Raw genomic sequence first — 20,304 nt, forward strand, 5'->3', positions numbered from 1 at the left:
AATCTAGATAACAAAGGCAAACTTCTGTTTAATAAGCTTAGACAATATTTATAATGAGGAGGTCCCGATTCTACCTTGGTTGGAGCAAATGGAGAAACATGTTAGAAGATGATACTGAAGAAGTCGAGGTGCATGACCCAGTCTTATGTATATGGCTGTAAGAGAGTTGTGTAGTTGTCTTGGACCCCAGAGAGGGTAAATTTAACCCAAGTTACCTAGCGGAAGAGTAAAAGCAGCAGTAGCAAGACCGACATAGATGATCATGGTGTTGCTGGTGATGATGCACATGCTTTTGGTGTTGCTTAGCACATGGAGGGTACGACTGACAATAGATCGCGAGATTGATAAGCATCGATGAGATAAAGGAGGCTAAACTTATAAGCATATGGAGTCATGATACAACCAGCCAAGGGAGAGCATCATAGGGAGGCCGACACTAGTGGCACCGCAAGAGATGGAGCATCAATAGGTTCACAACATTAGATGGCTTACAGATAATATGGATATGACCATGGAAATATAGGAAGTTTATTGAGTCACTTTCATGTTGGACTGGTCCTGGTTAATATGTTTCATATGAATATACAGTTGGATCCAAATCTGAGTCATTTGTCATCATAGTCTCACTCTCATCAAAACGAGTGCGAGTAGCTATATTGGAGGCAACCACAGTACAAGCACGATTATGGTGGGCTTGGTGGCTATGACTATGGCGCTATTGGATATTCTTACTCAGGAATGGGGTCAACAAAGCAAATGTCTAGTGAGGATCTTGATCAGTTATCCACCATCCACAAGTTTCGTTGACATGGTCTTTCCCTACAGTTCTGGCTATTATGGGTATGCATAAGGCATGCCACAACCGTAGTCGGATGATGATGAGGATGTGGAAATTGAGCAACCATGGGTACCGAGATTTTCATTTTGATAGTGAGTTTTTATGTAGACTCCCTCTTTCTCAGGTAAGACCTTTCTACACGCCCACCAATACTGTTACGGTACACCACGCTAATCTCTGATTCGTGGATAGTTGTTTGTGGAAATAGGATTGGGATTTTTATTATTTTTATTATTTTTAAATCTTCCAATAAATGCCCACCAATATGATAGTTAGAAAATCAATTAAGCTTAAATTTTGGTTCGCAATACATCTACACTGGGAGAATAATTTGTACAATTTAATTTGACTACTTGTATGCCATGTGTGCAATTTCTAAGTGCTTGTGTATCATCCACCGCACTCTGTAAGAGTATCAAAGTTCTTCTCCTTAATAAATCTAGAAATATTGAAATAGCATGAAGCAATAAAAGATGTTAAACTCTCAAGGGTACCAGCTCTGAACTACTATCTATAAATCACTTTCACATACAATGTGCATGGACACGTACCTTCAGAGTACAAACTTGATATTCAAGTCGCGAGGCCATGATTTGTGAGAATTGATTCTGAGAGGAAAAAGCTTCTAGACCCTCAAACCACTAGTGCTGCAGATCCTTGTAGAAGAAATTGAGACGGCATATAACAACCCACAGAGCTATCGACATACTGCAAACTTCATTTAGAGGTCGAGCTTCCTTTGAGGTAGGCAAGACGAGCAATGTACAGTTCAACTATCGCAATGACAATGAAACTTGCATATGTTTCTAGTTCGTTACAGATAACAGAGATGACAAATGTGATGGCTACTCACCAAATTAGGATTTCATATCCTACTTCCCTGAAACGTGTCAGTGTGGCAAGTCTCTGCAAAATCTGGGCCTTTCATCAGGTGAGCCCCACTGTATAGATTCTCTACCCTGAAAATCAGGCAAGCCTGGTCGTAAGGTGGACCATATGTATGTATGAGAGAAAGGAAAGAAGGTTATAAAGAATTGAAAATGGCCCATACCCGACTCTCACATTTAGCCCACCTGATGACAGGACAGTCCGGATCATTGGGGCATGCAACATACTAGGTAAGGCCCGCCTAATGAACAACTTATATCTTGTTGGTAACAATGCATTCTATTGTCAAACTAGCATTCAAATGTCACTTCATTTTTCTGAAACATCTTTCTCAGGCTCTTTCTCATTCAATGAATCCTCCAATGGTTTCTGATGGAGGAACAAGCCTCGCTTGAATGCCAATGCATAAACCTTACAAGCATCCAAGAGCCTTCCTTGTTGACTGAATTCATTGAGCAACAACTTATATGGGATTCTACTAGGAAATGTTCTTCCTCTAACGACCAAAAGAACCAAAACAAGCCATGCATCGTCGACTCTCGCCTGACTACAAAGCGCTCGGATAACAGCATTATATGTCATTGCTCCTGGAGAATATCCAGTTCTTATCATTTCAGGTAAAAGACTGAGAGCCTCATCTGTCCGTCCTCTGATAGCAAGAGCTTGAATCATCAAGCAACAAGTATAAGGTGTGGGACCTGACCCCACTTCCATAATCCTCCCAAACAGCTCCTCTGCATCCTTGAAAAACTTTTCATCAGCCAATGACTTCCTACAAAGTCTTCTAAGGAGGGTGTTCATCATCTGCTCGTCAGGTTGGAAACCAGCCCCACACATTCTTTTGTAGATTTCTAGTGCTGCGGAAGCTTCATTCCATTTCAACAACCCATGTAACAAAGTGCTGTAACTGATGAAATCAGGCCGGCAATCTCTTTCCTCCATTTCTCTAAAAAGATCAATCCCATCCAAAGGCCTACCTTCCTTGCAGTACCCATCGAAAAGTGTATTGAAAGTAGCCACGGTGGGCTTCAAACCCATCCTTTCAGCTTCTTCAAGCAGCTCCATCCCCTCATCCGATCGGCCCACTTTACAGAAACCGTCCATGACCGCAGTGAAAGTATAGATATCGGGTTTCTTTGAAGATTTCTTCATTTTCACCAACAGCTCATAGGCATCCTCTATCCGGCCCACAAAACACAAACCCTTGATCAAACAATTGTAGGTCTGGACTGTGGGTTTGCACCCAATCTGACCCATGATCTCGAAAATCTCAAATGCCTTCTGCAATCTTCCCTTCTTGCAGAAAGAATTGATTAGAATTGTGAAAGTTACAACATTAGGATGAAAAGCATTTTCAATCATGATGCGCAGAATCTCTCTGGCCTCATTTGGTTCTTTCTTAGCACAAAAGCATCTAACCATGATTGAAAAGGTCCGGGAATCCGGTAATAAGCCATAGGATGATATATCAGAGAACAAATTCACGGCGGATTCACATCTATCAGCTTTGACAAGAGCAATGAGGAGATTATTGAAGTCAAAAAGCGTTGGACGCTCACTGCATCTCCCAAAAAAATCGAGAATTTCTATTGGTTCTTCTGCGGGTATTCTTTGAATTCTGTCAACAATATCAAGAACAACTGATCTACCATTTCTCTCAACAGAATCGACAACTTCCATATGTTTGTTTGTGGGTAATATTCCATATCTTTCATGACTATGGAGAAAATCTGATCTACCACTTTCCTCAACGGAATTAAAATTTTCAGCTTCTTCTTGAGTTTGCAATCTACAATTTAGCATGATAGATTCAACGATTTCTGCATCATCTTTTTGGGGTAAATTTCCAGTTCTTTCAACAATACAAGGAACATGTGATCTACTGCTTCTCTCAACAGAATGCGGAAGTTTCACTTCTTCTAGGGCATTTAATCTATCAATTTTCTTGACAGACTCGATGATTCTTGGATTATATTCTGTGGGCATTCTTCCATTTTCCTTAAAATTGAGATTTTTGACTTCTTCTTGGGTCGGAAATCCACCATTCTTCTTGATGACACTGAGGAATCGTACTTGTTCTCTTGTGGGCATTCTTCCATTTTCACAGAAGCTGAGATTTTCGACTTCTTCTTTGGGCAACAGACAACCACTTCCAACAACGGAATCAACAAGTGTTACTCGATTTTCCGTGCATACTCTTCCATTTTCCTTAAAATCGAGATTCTCTACTTCATCTGTGGGAAATCTACCAATTTCCTCGACAGAATTGAAGAATCCTCCTTGATTTTTCGTGGGTGCTTTTCCATTTCCCGTAAAATCGAGATTTCCTACTTCTCCTTTGGCGGGCAATCTTCTATTTCCGTCAAAGGAATTAAAAATTTGGGTTTCTTCTTTTGTTGGTATTAAACCATTATCCGTAGGCGAGCGAGGAGGTTCTGCTTGTAGTTTTCGGGGCAACCGAGTGTTTTTCTTGATGAGGTGGAGATGGTTTTGGAATGGTTTTGTCGGTTTGGTAGGATTTGTATATGGGAAAATGAGTGATGATAGGGGGGTGAGAAGCATACCTTTTTGGGTTTTGCAGGGGTTGAAAAGTTCACTCTTGCTGTTGTGATTTCTGTTGCCTTTGTTTGGGCTTGAATGGGAGAGAAGTGGGAGGGATTGGAGAGGAAGAGAATGGGAAAGGGACAGAGAGAAGGGGAGGGGAGGAGATGTGGGTGAGAGAGAGGAAGGCATATGATCTTATTAGACGGAGAGATGCGCTGTTCCTTCGCTTCTATTTTGGGATTTTTTCCCACACAAACGCCTGTTTTTTGCTATGAAGCAAAAACCTCCCGTCTTTAATCTATTTTTCAAAATCCGCCCGTCAGACATTAAACTAAGCGCTGTTAGTTACCTACACGAATTAGTTTTTGAATTTTTGTATGGATAAAACCATCCTCCTGTTTTTACTCCTGTTTTTACAGTACCTATACGAATTAGTTTTTGTATTTTCTTATTAACAAAATTTAACTCCTATTTTTACTGGCCATCTTAATTTTCGTGTAAACATTGTAACCCCATAGTACATATGGCCTCTTGATGTTTGTGAGAAATCTCTCATGTCCATTTGTTTTTCTAACTCATTTTAGGTATGGGCCTAACATTGTCAAAGCTCAAAGTAGGCCTCAGGAAGCTTCAACAGTGGCCGTTCAATCCCCCACTCTTTCCTGTCATTTTCACAGGAGTTTGTATCAACCCTAGCTTTGACCATACACGAGGCCCATCTCGATGTTTATAAGAAATCGATCATGTTCATCTGTTTTGCCCCCTCATTTTAGGGCATGGGCCAAAAAATAAAGCAGATCCAAAGTTCAATTTGGGTCCCCAGTGGTTCCAAAATAATTTAATGGCAGGTGTTCGATCATAATGTTTCTTGTTGTGTGGCCCACTTGATCCTCACATCTGCTTTATTTTCGGGCCATGCCCTAAAATGAGATGGGAAATTCAATGGAAATGATAGATTTCTCAAAACCCTCTGGCCCCACAAATCTCTCAAAAAGTGGGCGTTAAAACTGACTTTTGGATAGTTAACGGTTCTATCTGTTAACCATCTACCATCCCTTAGTTCAAGGGTCGCATGGTGTATGAAATAAGTTGGTGGATTTTGGGGAAATAGTTTAAAAGTGAGAGGTTTAGGGCCTGTTTGGGAGCGTGGATTTGGAACCCCAAGATTAGAAACCCCTGGATTTGCAATCCTCCCGGTGTGTTTGGTAGCCTGGAGTGTGAATCAACTTTAATCCAAAAGTACCTATCGTTGGAATTTCATTACAAAATCAACTTTAATATCCCTAATTAGCGAGATATGTAATTTTTGACACAATGGTTGTGATAAGCCCACTGAAATATATGCTTTGCCCGAAGATGATGAAATTCCAAGTCTTGGATGGGCCACAAGCACAAGATCATACCTAAGTAACTAACCAACGATTTTTTATAGTTGGTTTACATGGACAATGTTTGGACCGTGCTGATTTACATGGACAATGTTTAGACGGTGCTGGTTGTTATGGGAAGATCTGAGCCCCTTTAATTCCGAGGACCGACACCACCTTAATACAATCAGGTACCTAAGAGGTTATCTGGAATGGTGAAAACGACTGAAGGAAAAGATGATTCTCGGCTAGGCCCCAGTTACGCTCCTGCTCCGAAGCTGTCGGCTCAGAATAATCTAACGACGAGGTAGTCAGTGTGGGGCTTAGATCGGAACCTACTCGCAAGATCTCAGGCTGCTCCATTATGGCTCGACCAGAGACGAATCATTCGACTACCCACATCCGCGTGTCGCCCGTTATGGGGAAACTCAACTAAACGAGTTAAGCCCACTAGCTGCCTTGGAACTCGGAGGGGAAAGTTCAAAGGTATACGACAGACAAGTAAGGCTGAGTCCACCATAAGTCCAGGCCAGAGCTCGTCTCGGACTTTGGGCGCAGACCTCGCTTAATAACTCGATGGAAAAAGTCCATCCATATGTATGCTAGTCTAGGTCCGAGGCTCGGAGTCAGGGTCTCTTTAGCCTGAGATCCCGAGCCGAGGCTGAGGTTGGACACGGACATTTCATGCACTAAACTGAGAAGTGCCTTAAGAGGACATGAACGATTGTCACCCCCGCAGATACGCACGATACACTACACGATCCCCAGATTACGAATAATATCTCCACGATCATAGTATCCCATTAATTGAGTGAATCATGCCGAGATTAACGGACCTGAATCATGCCGAGATTGACGAACCCAGACCGTCCGATATGCAAGTATCAATACGATGGGACTCCATTGCTACAGGTATGCAACATCTCACACCCTATCTCTATAATCAACTTAGACCTAGATTCCCTTGACCTGACTTAGGCATCGGAGGGTCCCCCAGCTTAGCCAGGGTCTCCTTTGCTCACTCTTTGTGCAGGACCAGGGTTCCTTGGAGGTTCGCCGCACCGAGTGGAGGGTGGTCCAGATTTTAACATTAACATTTTTTGGCGTCGTCTGGGGGAATCTGATATGAAATGTTAGGTTCCTATTTTTAAGCATAATGACAAGAGGAAAGAAGAAAGTGGTAGTTGCAGAACCGGAGTAAAATGATCAGACCCGTTCCTCTTCGCTACTTCACGCCGAATTAGCTCCATGGCCTTCCCAGCATTCTCACAATCGGGCAAGTAAGTATCGAGCTATGCAAAGCGAAATATAAGTCCTGCGCGACAAAATTTATTAGATGAAGCAGCGACAAGAACCGCAACCACATCCTACTCAGGAAAACCCTGTTCCTGAACCGATTGGTCTGGTTGCGGAAGCTCACTCCATGACGAGGAGTATGAAACCCGAGGGGCCTCAACGTCAACCCGCTCGAGCACCAGCTTCGGTTTAAAACCCTCCCCTGACTAAATCCGAGTTCCGGCTTGGAACACAGTGACTTGAGCTCCGACGAATGCCTCGGTCACCTAGGCCCAGGCACTAACGGATCTCCGACATGAGTTAGAAAGGAGGAGGGGGAGGAGAACTCCCGAAGTAGAAAACACACAAGAGATGGTGGCGAAAAATAAAGATCCGTGGGAGACACGGTTTGCAGCGCTCAACAACAAGATTCTGACACTAGAAAGAAGTAAAAGCCATTGTTAGTTTCCATCGCCGTTCAGGCAATGATGGAAGAGACTGAGCCTCCCTTCACCTTGGTGATCATGAGTGAGGTGATGCCACAAAGGTTCCGGATACCTCCCATCATCTAATACTCTAGGTTTGGTGACCCATCCGAGCAGGTATAGGCTTCTCGTTCATGGATGCAAATCCAGACAGCAACGGACATGATGATGTATAGGGGGTTCTCGATCACATCCACAGGATCCACTCGGAGTTGGTACCGTCAGCTCAAACCTAATTCTATTGGTTCCTTTGCAGAACTTAACCGATTATTCCTTACCCAGTTCATAAGTGGTAAGAAGAGTCGGAAGCCAAATACTCATCTGTTCACCATCAAGCAAGACCCTAAGGAGTCATTGAAGGAATACATCGCTCTCTTCAATGAGGAAGCATTACAAGTGGAAGATTACAATGACAAGATGACACTCTCCGCCGTGTTCAGTGGTCTGAAAGAGGAAAAGTTCACCTTCTCCATCGGAAAGAATCCACCAAAGACATTAGCTGACCTCGTCGCCAGAGCTCAAAAGTATACTAATGCCGAGGTATTCTCAAATACCCACAAAAATGTTCAAGTGACAGAGCTGACTGGCAAGGGGAAGAGGCCAAGGAACGAAGAACCTTAGCCGTCCAGCAAAGGATTAGATGACCGCGCTCCTCGCGATCGTCGTATGAGCAGAAAATCAGAAGGTAAATTCCATTCCTACACTCCCCTCAACACATCTACCGAGTAAATCCTACTGGACATCAGAGGGCACAAGCTTTTGAATTGGCCTGTTTGTATGAAGGCCGATCCGGATCATCGAGACAAATGCAAGTACTGTTGTTTCCATCGAGATCACGCCCACAACATAGCCAATTATGTGGATCTCAAAGATGAGATTGAGACCCTTATTCATAAGGGTCATCTGCACTGATATACCAAGGAAGAGAGAACCGCTTGGAAAGAAGAGCGAGAGCATCCGAATAACGCAATGGAAGAGCCAGCCAAAATTCGCACCATCTTCAGGGGCTCATCCAGTGGAGGAGATTCGAACAGGGCTCGAAAAGCCCATTCTCGGAAGTCTGATCCGAAACACTACATCCACTTGACCGAGCGGTTGAACAAAGAACTCTAGGTCAGCCCATGCAATATGACCTTCTCGGAAGACGATGCGCGCGGAATCCAGCATCCGCACGACGACGCCCTAGTGGTCACTATGACCATAGCCAACCATAAGGTGTACCGCATCCTGATCGACACCGGGAGCTCTGTAGATGTAATCTATTCTGAGGCTTTTGAAAGAATAGGGATTCTAAGGTCACGCCTCAGACCTGTGAAGACCCCCCCTGCACGGCTTTACCGGAGAAAGGGTGATCTCTAAGGGAGCCATCTCCCTCCTTGTGATCGTGGGAGAAGGACAACATCAAGTCACCCTCATGGTAGACTTCCTAGTTGTCAATGTGCCATCAGTACACAACGTCATTTTGGGCAAACCTTCTCTCAATGCAATGAGGGCAGTCATCTCCACCTATCATTTGATGATGAAATTCCCCGTCGAGGGCGGAATAGGATACCTCCGAGGCGACCAACGCAAAGCTTGGAGATGCTACGCAATAACAGTAAAGAAAGGGTCAGTGAAGCAAGCGCTCACCATCAACGTACTAGATCCCAGGGGACCTGTAGAGGACTCATCTGTGGAGGACCTGGAGAAGGTACTGCTCGACGAGGCAGACCCAAGCAAAACTGTTCATCTCGGAACGTCGTTGAATTTTAAGCAGCAGTCCGAAATGTTAGCTTTCCTGCGACAACACGAGGATGTCTTTGCCTAGTCACACTAGGATATTCTCGGGATCTCTCTGGATGTCATGGTCCACAGGCTGAATGTGGATCCAGATCACAAACCAATGAAGCAGAAAAGAAGACCGTTCGATGCCGAGCGGTATGAAGCAATAGTCGATGAAGTCTCCGTACTGCTCGGTGCCGGTTTCATAGAAGAAGTACACTATCTAAATTGGATAGCAAACGTGGTCCTTGTCAAGAAAACCAATGAAAAATGGTGGGTCTGTGTGGATTACTCGGATCTGAAAAAGGCCTGTCCGAAGGATAGCTTCCAATTGCCTCGGATAGATCAGCTGGTGGATAGTACAGCGGGGCACGAATTATTCTCCTTCCTGAACGCTTATTCTGGGTATAACTAGATCACGATGCATCCCCCAGACAGGCAGAAGACTACCTTCATCACTGACAAGGGACTCCACTATTACCGGGTCATGCCATTCGGCCTGAAGAACGCTGGGGCCACATAGCAAAGGTTGGTGAACCAAATGTTTGTTGAACAGATCGGGCACACTATGGAGGTCTACGTTGACGACATGCTTATCAAGAGCATCAAGGCATCGATCACTTAACAGACCTCGGAGGAACCTTCACCATCCTCCGAGAATACCAGATGAAGCTGAATCCCATGAAGTGTGCCTTCGGAGTTGGCTCCGTTAAATTCCTTGGGTTTCAAGTTAGTCAAAGAGGCATTGAAGCGAACCCCAACAAGATCAAGGCACTCCTCGACATGAGTTTGCCTATGTCACGCCCCAAACTCGGAAACCGGGCTCACAAAATTCCCGATCGCCGAATCCGGCACCGACAGCCTCCGTAGAACCCCATTCTCGGACCCCGGCACCCATTCACCAGGTTCTGATCCTGGAATACTACAAGGAGGGTTTCAAATCATTAGTCTGATTCATAATGAGCATAACAAAAGCATAACCCACAAACAATAACCACAAGAACACCACCACAAAATCCACTATGATCAAAAACTTTTTGAGTACAATGCGACTGAAAGAAAATAAAATACAATGTAACAAAAGAAACAAAACTCCAGAAGCTCGGCTACATGCTCCAACTATAGCGAGACTATGGCTGCGACTGCGTCCTGGCGTCACCTGCACGCATCAATCGTGCATAAGCTTATGGAAAGCTTAGAGGGTGGTGTAAGTGTGTGCGCAATATAAACGTGCTCAAAATGCAAGGTCAGAGTGATGCGGAATCATGGTGATGAGCACATGAATGCAATCAGCCGTACCAAGGCTATGCGGTGCAAGATATGAATGCTATCGGCCATAACACGGCCATGCGATGCAAGATGCAACTCAAGCATGCCAATCCTCAACATGTATCAGTACAGTTCTCATTCTGGATAATCACCGGGGTTCAATACACTCCAAATGGCACTGTCGCTCTCCTAGCCGCACAGTCCAAGTGAGCGTAAGAAACCTCACTATCCGCCTGACCAATAGTCTGCCAATACCTATCCGGCATGTCGATAGCGGACCCATTCGCGAGCTAGTCAAACTCAGCCTAGTATTGCCCCCTACCCTCGGGCGAGTAAGGCCACACCCCTTTCCAACCGACCACGACACAGTGGGAGACGCGGCCTCCTGGTATTCGGCCCTCGTGCGCTCATATATCCACTCGGTCTCGACATTGGAGTCATCCTCTGGTACCATCGGGTTTAGGGATTTTCACCCAGGGACGTCTATGGCGCCCGTATGCTAGAACCAAATATTTTCGGTATCCGACTCAGCCATCCACGATGTGTCTATGGAGGCTATGGCCCTGATGTCGCTAGGGCATACAGTAACTACAATCACACAAATGCAAGTGCATGAGTCACACTATCAGTCATGCAACAGTCCTGTATATACCATGCACTTATATGAGGCAATTCCGCCTATCAGGGAGCCCATAAAAGTCTATCCAAAGGTATATGCTATGATCGGTCACTCCTCACATCAGGCATACATATGGTGCGAATGATCATGAATCATGGATCTATACTAAACATGAATAAAGAGATGGGCTCTGGATATAATGGAGATGGCCCTAGGCGGCCTTCTTACCATAATTTTTGGGCTTATCAGTGGGCCTTAGGGAGAGCTATAATGCGGACATTTAACCAACATTATCAATGTGGACGTCAAACCAACACCGCTCCCAAGGAATAGCCTTCCATGAATCACATAAATCTTATTGGGCCTCGTCCCAACGGCCTTAGGTTCATTAAGTGGGCTGCCTCATATGGGCCTTATATAAGTCAAGTGGGCCGCATCAATGGCCTCATGTACATTGCAATGGGTCATACTCCATGGGCCTTTGAAAACATCACAATGGGTCTCGTAACATGGGCCTTATACATATCAGAGTGGGCCTCGACAACGGGCCACCAATACGTCGAATGGGCCTAATCTCATGGGCCTTATATATATATATCAAGGTGGGCCTCCCCAACGGCCAGAAATACATCAATATGGCTCCATCACATGGGCCTAGGGCCCACCATAATATTTATTTGAAATCCAACCTATTCATAAGGTCACTTGGACCTTGGGTAAGGCCCACTGAAATGTTCATTTGAAATCCAACTTATTCATAAGGTCACGGGACCAGGGCCCACATTGATGTCTGCTGCCATCCAACCTGCCACAGGGTCACGGAACCCCTTTTTTTATTATTATTATTATTATGATTATTTTATTTATTTTATTTTATTTATATATATATATATATTTTAAAAAAAACCGTTCATAGGGTCATGATTTGGGGCCCACTGTGATGTGGTCCACAAATCCAGCCCGTTCATTATGTGTGCCCCACTTGACTGAGGGTACAGACTAAGTTTCAGCCGCATCCGAATTTCAGGTAGGCCCCACCAAGTGCTTTTATATGTTTAGACATGTCTTCATATGATTTTAGATGGTGTGGCCCCCCTGAGTTCCGTATAAGGCTGATTTTCGGGGTGGACGTGTAGACTGAGGGGACCCGTCAAATGCACAGTGCTGATGGTCGAAAGGAACCAATGTGGGGTCCACAACTGGGGCCGTGAGCCCAGCCCGACCGTCCGTCCGTCAGCCGCGGCCAGCGCTGATAGTAGCAGCAGCAGCAGCGCTGCTGCTTCGTTGTTTTTTTTTTTTTTGAAAAAAGGGTTTTTTTTTGCGGTTTTTCCTAGGTGGGGCCCGCTTTAGTAAGATCCACACCAACCATTGGATTCCTTGGTCCAAGACCGACCCAAGGAGTCCAATATTCGCCCTATTTTTGGCAAATAGAAGGGTCACGGTGGATTTTAAGGGTAATACCACTAGTTCCCATGGTATGGCCCGCCAGAAAATGGGATCAACTTCATTTTTCGGATCAACGCCTAAAATGAGTTGAGGAACAACATGGACGGCTTGGATCTTACATATACATCAAGGTGGGGCCTACATGAGTGGCCCACCTCTCCCTTTTATTTATTTATTTATTTTTTTAAAAAACTGTTTGCAACGTCCAGCGTCCAGGGACGCTGGACGATTTACAAATTCTCATCATTGTGGTGGGTCCCACGTAGATATGGCCCACCACTACTTATAATATATCTTATAGTATATATATAAAATACATATTATATTATATATGTTATATGTATATTATATAAAATATACACATATAAATATATATATATATATATATATATATATATATATATATATATATATATATATATATATATATATATATATATATATAGATGTATTGGACCCATCCAAACAGTGGATGGTGTGGATCATCACTTGTAATAGAGTGGGCCACACCGTCTGATGTAGATGGACGGAGTAGATGTAACACATATTGGTGGGATCCACACCATTACAAAGAAAGAAAGAGAGAGAGATAGAAAGAGAGGTACACGGTGAGATAGAGGAACCCCGCCACTATGGGCCCTCTTGATAAAATCACATACATCCAAATGGGTCCCACCAACAAGTGGACCCTAAAGATCAAGATTTAATGGTGGATCACCCACCTTATCTTCCTTCTCCTTGCTCCCTTGGACTCCTTAGCTCCTTACCTTCACTTTTAATGGAGGTTGATGAAAGATGAATGGTTGAGATTGGAGATGAGAGGGTGGGCCACACTTGAAGTTGAGGGAGAGTGTTGGATGTGAGAAGTTTCTCATGGGATTTGGAAAAATTGCTAGAGAATGAGAGGGAGAGATAGAAATAATGGATGGAGGGATGGGTGGAGTGATGGTTGTAAGAAAGGAGTGATGAGAGGTATGGTTTAGTTTGAAATTGGTGGAGAAGAGGGATGGTTGTGGTTGAAAATGAGAAAAAGAGGAATGGTGAGGTGGAAAGATGGTGGACTTTTGGAAAAAGAGGGAATGGGTGAAGTACTTTGAGGTATGGTTGCATTTATGGTTAATTAGTGGGACTAATTGTGTAGAGATTCCCTCGAAATCCGCAACGCACGGTGTTTCTTCGGAATAAACGCTGATCGACATCTTCTTACCTGGGTATCGGTTCGGTGCGCAAGTCACGGCGCTGGAACCGCGGCGACGACGCGATCGCCAAGACATAAGTTTCAGATCGAGCCGACGTCGGTGCGCGGGACCTGGCTTAGGATCGTGCACAAACACCGAATACGGTGCGAAGGTTGCCGGAATTTGACCGAAAGGACCGCGGAAGCTAACGGAATGGTACGGATTAGGACACGGGTCTTACAGCCTAGGACTATCAAGGAGTTACAATGTCTCACCGGACAAGTAGCAGCACTCAGACGATTCATATCTAGAGCCACGAACAAATGCCTCCCATTTTTTCAACAGTTGAAGGGTCGTAAGAAGGCAGAAAGGACGTCGGAGTGTGAACAAGCTTTCCAACAACTAAAACAGTATTTAGGTTTACCACCCCTACTATTTAAGCCTGAAGAAGGCGAGCCGCTGTTCTTATATCTTACGGTCTCAACCTCATCTGTTAGCTCGGCCCTGATTAGAGAGGTAGGGGGCAAGCAACATCCCATATATTATGTGAGTAAGGCCATGGTGCATGCCGAGACGAGATATCTGGCTCTAGAGAAGTTAGCACTTTATCTTATTGTCTCAGCTCGGAGGTTACGTCCGTACTTCCAGACTCATTCCGTCGTCGTCTTGACCGACTTTCCCCTTAGATAAGTCCTCTAGAGGCTCGAAGTGTCGGTTCAGCTAACCAAGTGGGCCATTGAACTCGGGGAGTTCGATATCCAGTTCTTACCAAGGAAAGCCATTAAGGGCCAACCTGTGGCTGACTTCATTGCAGAATTCACCACCCCGAACGAAGAAGGGATCGGTGCTGAAGTTGAGACGACTCCTTCGCCTGTTCCTCCAAGTGATCAAGAGGCGGTATCAGAACCAGGATGGACTCTCTACATGGATGGGTCGTCCAATGCCAAGTGTGCCAGAGCAGGAATTGTCCTGGTCACGCATGATTCCACATCCATCCAGTATGCGATCAGACTCAGTTTCAAGGCCTTTAACAATGAGGCGGAGTACGAGGCTCTGCTGGCTGGACTCAGGCTGACAGCTAGTTTGGGAGTCCAGTCTCTCCAGGTACGAAGTGATTTCCAGTTAGTAGTGAACCATATCTCTATCGAATACAAGGCCAAGAAGACTAGGATGGTTGCCTACCTAGCTGAAGCAAGAAAATGATAGAAAGATTTTAGAGCTACACTATTCACCAGATTCTTAGAACAGAAAATTCCTGGGCCGACGCCCTGACGAAGCTAGCCTCGGCCATGGAAGGGAAGATCCTGCGGGTCATTCCTCTGGAATTCATAGAGCATCCGAGCATCGACCAGACGGAGAAGAAAATGGTCAATCCAGTAGATGATACTCTGAGCTGGATGGACTCGATTTATAGCTACCTCACATTCGGTGATGTTCCCCTGGATAGGTTGGAAGCTAGGCGCCTGAGAGTTAGAGCGGTATGGTACGTAGTCATGGACGGGATATTATACAAAAAAGGGCATTCACAACCCTATCTCAGGTGTCTTCGACTCGATGAAGCGGATTACGTGATTCGGGAGATTCATGAAGGCATTTACGGGAACCATTCTGGGGGTCGGACCCTGGCCTTGAAAATACTCCGCTAAGGATATTTCTAGCCGACCATCAGGGAAGACTCGAAAAACTACGTTCAAAGGTGCGACAAGTGTCAACGGTACGCGAATGTGCCAAGGAAACTTGTAGAAGAAATGACTCCCATGAGTAGTCCATGGCCATTCGCCCAATGGGGGATTGATATCATCGAACCTCTGCCCACCGAGAAAGGGCAGGGTAAATTCGCCATCATCGCAGTTGATTACTTCACCAAATGGGCCGAGGCTGAGCCAGTTGTGAAAATCACCGAGTAGAAGGTGATCGATTTTGTCTGGAAGAACATTATCTACCGATTCGGGATTCCACGCACCATCGTGTTTGATAATGACAAGCAGTTTGATAACAACAAGTTCCGAAGTATGTGCCCAAGGGCTCGGCATCTCGAGCGCGTATTCTTTGCCTCGGCACCCGCAATTCAATGGGCAAGTGGAAGCAGTTAACAAAGTCATCAAGCACCATCTCAAGATAAAATTGGAGAAAGTAAAAGGCAACTGGTCTGAAGAACTCCCATTTATCCTCTGGGCTTACAAGACTACGGCTCAGTCATCCACAGGGGAAACTCTGTTCTCACTCTCCTAAGGTTCAGAGGCAATGGTGTTGGTCGAGATCAGTCTCCCTACAGCTTGGGTCAGAAATTATCAGGAGAATCAAAACACCGAGCAAATTGCAGCCAACCTGGATCTACTTGAAGAAGCTAGAGACATCTCTAGACTCCGGGTTGCTGCTCGACATCAACAGGTGGCACGATTTTACAATTCTAAGGTCAAGACCTGGCGGTTCCGTCCAGGGGACTTAGTCCTTCATCGGGTCTTCCAGAACACCGCATAACCGAGGGTTGAGGCACTCGGGCCTAACTGGGAAAGGCCTTATCATGTGGTCCGATCGATCAAACCAGGCTTCTACCACTTAGAAGATCTCAAGGGCCGTCAGCTCCCCCACCCCTAGAACGCCGAGCACCTAAAAGTCTACTACCCTTGATGTAATGGCCTTTAAGGCCCGTAATAAGTGTACGCCTTCGAGTGACTAGCCTTTAAGGCCCCTAATAAAAATTCACATTTCTTCGTATCTACATGAGCGGATTACCTACTACAAATAAGTTACCTCTCATAAGCAGGGGCCGACTCAACGAACTGATCCCTTAAAGAAGGGGTTAGTGCGTTATCCCATGAAAAGTTCTACAAGGCATCCCCTCATGTTCGGGGAAAAGCTCAAAGATGACCTGACTCCCTAACAGAGATGTCGGTTTATCGTCCGACCAATGAGTTTACTAAACGTCGCTCACCAATTATGGGAGGAAACGATCCCCTAGGGATTAGGTCCTAACAATTGCAATACTGCAGAGTTCTATGAAACGACATAGAAATGAGCTGACTCATCAAGGAGTCGGCTCGGCAATGCCCCGAGATAAATCAACCTATCAATGAATCGGTTTGGCAATCAACAACTAACAATCACCATCTAAAAATCAACTACGAATTAACATATAAAAAATCATCATCCATATGCCCTCTCCAGAGGGTCAAAAAATATCATCCACCAGACCATTCATCAAAAGACAAGTTCAAAAAAAGCCATAAAAAGAGAAATGCTGGAAACTATTCAGTCGGAGGAGGAGAAGGAGCTTGGGAGGTAGGAGCCTGATCTGGGCGAGCGTCTTTAGAGGGTTTCTCCCTAGCATCTTCGGGTAGCAGAGGCTCAAGGTTGAGGTTCGGATACAGTGCCTGGACTACATCAATGCAAGCGTCAAAGCCACAGTTGTAAAACTTAGTCGCTTTGGCGGCCCTCTCCTCTGAAGCCTTGAAGGCATCTACTGCTGCAGCCACCACTAAGGCCAGGGAGGCCTCGTCTTCAGCTCGTTGTGCCTCCTTCGCCTAGGAGACCGCTCAGTGCAGCTCTTCCATCGCCTCGGCTTTGGTCTGCTACAACGCATTTACTAATCAGGCATTCTCCTTGGAGAGTGAGTCTGCGTGGGCCCTGGCTCGGGATAGCTCAGCTGCAGCCACACCGCATCTGGCCTCAAGATCGCTCATGACCTCCTTTAGCTGGAGCTCATGGGTTTTCCCATCGTCAAGTTGCGGACGCAGTTCAACATGCTTCATCTGGAGGAATGTGGCCTCATCTTGCAAGGTCTCAACGTCACCCCTGAGGGTCTCCACCTTGGCTCTTTCTTCGTAAGCTCCCTCAATCTCTCTCGAGTCAGAAGAAGCCTCAGGATGGACTGAATAAAAACAAGAGAATGAGCATTCAAAAACAGTAAAAACTGAAGGCAAGAAAAGTCGATAGAAGTACCCGGTAAAAGATGAAAGCTATGTCGTTGACGAAAGACTCGATCGATTTGGTGAGAAGGCTGGCTATTTCTTCCTCCGGGGCGTGCTTAGAAGCCCAGCAAACCAAGCAGGACATGTGATAGCTCGGATGGAACCTCTCCCTGCTCGTTCCCACCTGGGCCAACTCGGTCGCTTCCCTGGACCTAGTCTGGCTGCCCTCTGAGGCCTGAGCCTCAGCCCTGAGATCGTTCCTGACTTCAGGAGGGGAGAGCATGACGTCAGCCATTCGAAAGGCCTCCTCCTATTCTGATGAAGACGGGACAGCTATGCAGGGCTTGGAGGTTGCAGGAGGCGCTTCAACAACATGAGGGGCGGTGGCGGGAGGAAGGGTTGGAGCCAGAGCATTGACAGCAGCGACCTCGGCTGCAATAGGCGCTATAGTCGAAGCCGCAGCAACAGAAATTGAAGCTGCAATTAGAGCTGCAATGACAGAAATTAGGGCCGAAGGGCCCTCGCTGCGAGGAGCCACAGGCCTCCTCCGAACAGTAGTCTTTATTCGGGTCTCGGCCCTTAACATCTCCTCGACTGTCAGGGTGGCCTTCCTCCTCTGGGACCCAGAAGCCTCGGCCATGCCTGCTTATAAAGTAATGAATCAGCAACCAAGTTTAGAGATTCAGTCCTTTCAAAGTAAGGGATGAAGGAAAAACTTACTGAAAGAAGTGGGAAGGGGCTTAGACTTGCAAAGCCCAGACCAATGAAGGTTGGTGGTTGTGATCAGATCCGACCAGGAGTGGAGATCTCCTGAGTGCGCCTTAGCCTTGGTGACCTAATGCTTTTGGTTTGAGGTAAGGAGAGGTGAACCTCTTGGAAAGTCTACAGAAATAAAAAGAATGCTTCAGTCCAACCACAACAGAAGGGAAAAGGATGTAAAAATAAAAAAAATGTGTGAGGTCTAACTTGGTGTAGTAAATTGGGTGGGGACCCGGGTCGTTAAGTCCCCGAACTCTGCCATTGGTGCCTTCCATTCGACCGAAGTCCAGAACCATTTGTTCTTCTAATCCTTGTTAGAGGATGGAAGATTCATGACCAGCCCTGACCCTTTGCTACCGCGAGTCGCGAAGTAATACCATGGCTCATGGCCGTCATGCTCGACTAAGTACAAGCTTATCAGCTCCTCTGGTGTCAGCTCTGGGTTCCTAACTTGACACCTGATGATGTAAGAAGAGATCAAAACCCTCTAAGCATTGGGGATAAATTGACCAGGAGCAAGTCCCAGGTAGGCCGTCAGGGCTTAGACGAAGGGGTGTATAGGGAGTTGAAGGCCGCACTGCAGAGTGCAAAGGAAAATTACAACTTCCCCATCAGAAGGAGCACCGGCGGTGTTGAGGGGCTATGGTGCCCTTATCTGCACGGAGTACAGGATCTTGAACTCTAATCAGATTCATCCCATCTGGGAGTCCGCCAGCACGGAGCCTCCAGGGATGACCTCTGAGGCCCGCCCACTCGCGGGCATCTCAACACCGCCCGCCACAGAGTCTCGGGGGCCTCAGGCGGCCCTTTTTTTGCCACAGAGTCTCGGGGGCTCGGGCGGCACTCTTTTTACCTGTGCGACGAGTCTGAGCCCTCGTTTCTTTGCCCCTTCTCGGCTGGGGAAAGAGAGGTACTGCTTCCAAGGGGCCCTCAGATGCCCCTCTCCTATCATCCGAGCTCCTCAGCCCGGAGTCGTCATCCAGGTCGTAGTCTTCTTAGACCATGTTTAAATCGGCCAACATCCCGTTGAGGTAAAGGAAAAAGAAGCGACGCTAGAGAAAGGGGGGACTCACCAGATGTCCACAGGGAATCGCCTTCGTCAGAAACCCCTGATCGGTCGGAATCACCTTTCCGGAAAAACCAAATCGGTCGGAATCGCCTTCATCGAAAATCACCACCTTAGGGAACCAGCGGCCACATGAATTCAGAATGCAGGAATGAGGAACATTTTTGAAATGCTAGGGATTATATAGCCTGGGAAGGATCTTCACATTAATGGCGAGGCATGATGATCGCAGCCGAATCGTCGCGAGCTGACTCTAGGACACACGTGGCTGCATGTCACTGGCTCAAGCCCTGCCAGGCCGTGTGCTTCTGGTGTTGGGTCACCAACTCGGGGTAGAGGAAGCGATGCTCGAGCAAGGGAAGAGTCGCTCGAACATCTCCCAGGGCATATATGGCAGTCAGCCATAGGTTCAGCAACGATTTGAGGGCTTAACCGTCACCACGCATCCGCTGGAGGTTAGCCCATGGACAAGAAACCCCGAGGACGTATCTCTTCAAATGTAGAAATCATAATTACAACTGCACGCGTGGAAGATACGACATGAGAAATTGTTGATCTTCCACATATGTTTACTCTCTGAGTCCGTGTCCAAACTTGGAGAGTAGGGGGCTTCTGTTATGGGAAGATCTGAGCCCCTTTAATTCCAAGGACCGACACCACCTTAATACGATCAGGTACCTAAGAAGTTATCTGGAATGGTGAAAAGGACTGAAGGGAAAGATGATTCTTAGCTAGGCCCCAGTTACGCTCTTGCTCCGAAGCTGTCGGTTTCGAATAATCTACGGACGGGGCAGTCAGTGTGGGGCTCGGATCAAAACCTTCTCACGAGATCGAAACCTACTATGGCTTGACCAGAGACGAATCGTTTGACCAGCCATATCCGCGAGTCCCCGTTACG

General features: G+C 46.2%; 2 protein-coding genes across 2 annotated transcripts; one reads left to right on the forward strand and one right to left on the reverse strand.

The window, feature by feature from the left end:
• Nucleotides 1–1,314: 1,314 nt before the first annotated feature.
• LOC131223857 (pentatricopeptide repeat-containing protein At1g06580-like) lies at nt 1,315–4,516 on the reverse strand. The gene is made up of 2 exons (XM_058219382.1): nt 1,890–4,516; nt 1,315–1,797 (listed from the first exon to the last, which is right to left on the reverse strand). Exon 1 carries the CDS (start codon nt 4,457–4,459, stop codon nt 2,036–2,038), a length of 2,424 nt encoding a protein of 807 aa, XP_058075365.1. The 5' UTR covers nt 4,460–4,516; the 3' UTR covers nt 1,315–1,797; nt 1,890–2,035.
• A 4,295-nt stretch (nt 4,517–8,811) lies between these two features.
• LOC131224316 (uncharacterized) lies at nt 8,812–9,573 on the forward strand. Its single transcript, XM_058219837.1, has 2 exons — nt 8,812–9,164; nt 9,252–9,573. Exons 1-2 carry the CDS (start codon nt 8,812–8,814, stop codon nt 9,571–9,573), a joined length of 675 nt encoding a protein of 224 aa, XP_058075820.1.
• The last annotated feature ends 10,731 nt before the right edge of the window (nt 9,574–20,304 follow it).

Source organism: Magnolia sinica, chromosome 13 (genome assembly GCF_029962835.1).
Source record: "Magnolia sinica isolate HGM2019 chromosome 13, MsV1, whole genome shotgun sequence".
Taxonomy (NCBI): Eukaryota; Viridiplantae; Streptophyta; class Magnoliopsida; order Magnoliales; family Magnoliaceae; genus Magnolia; species Magnolia sinica.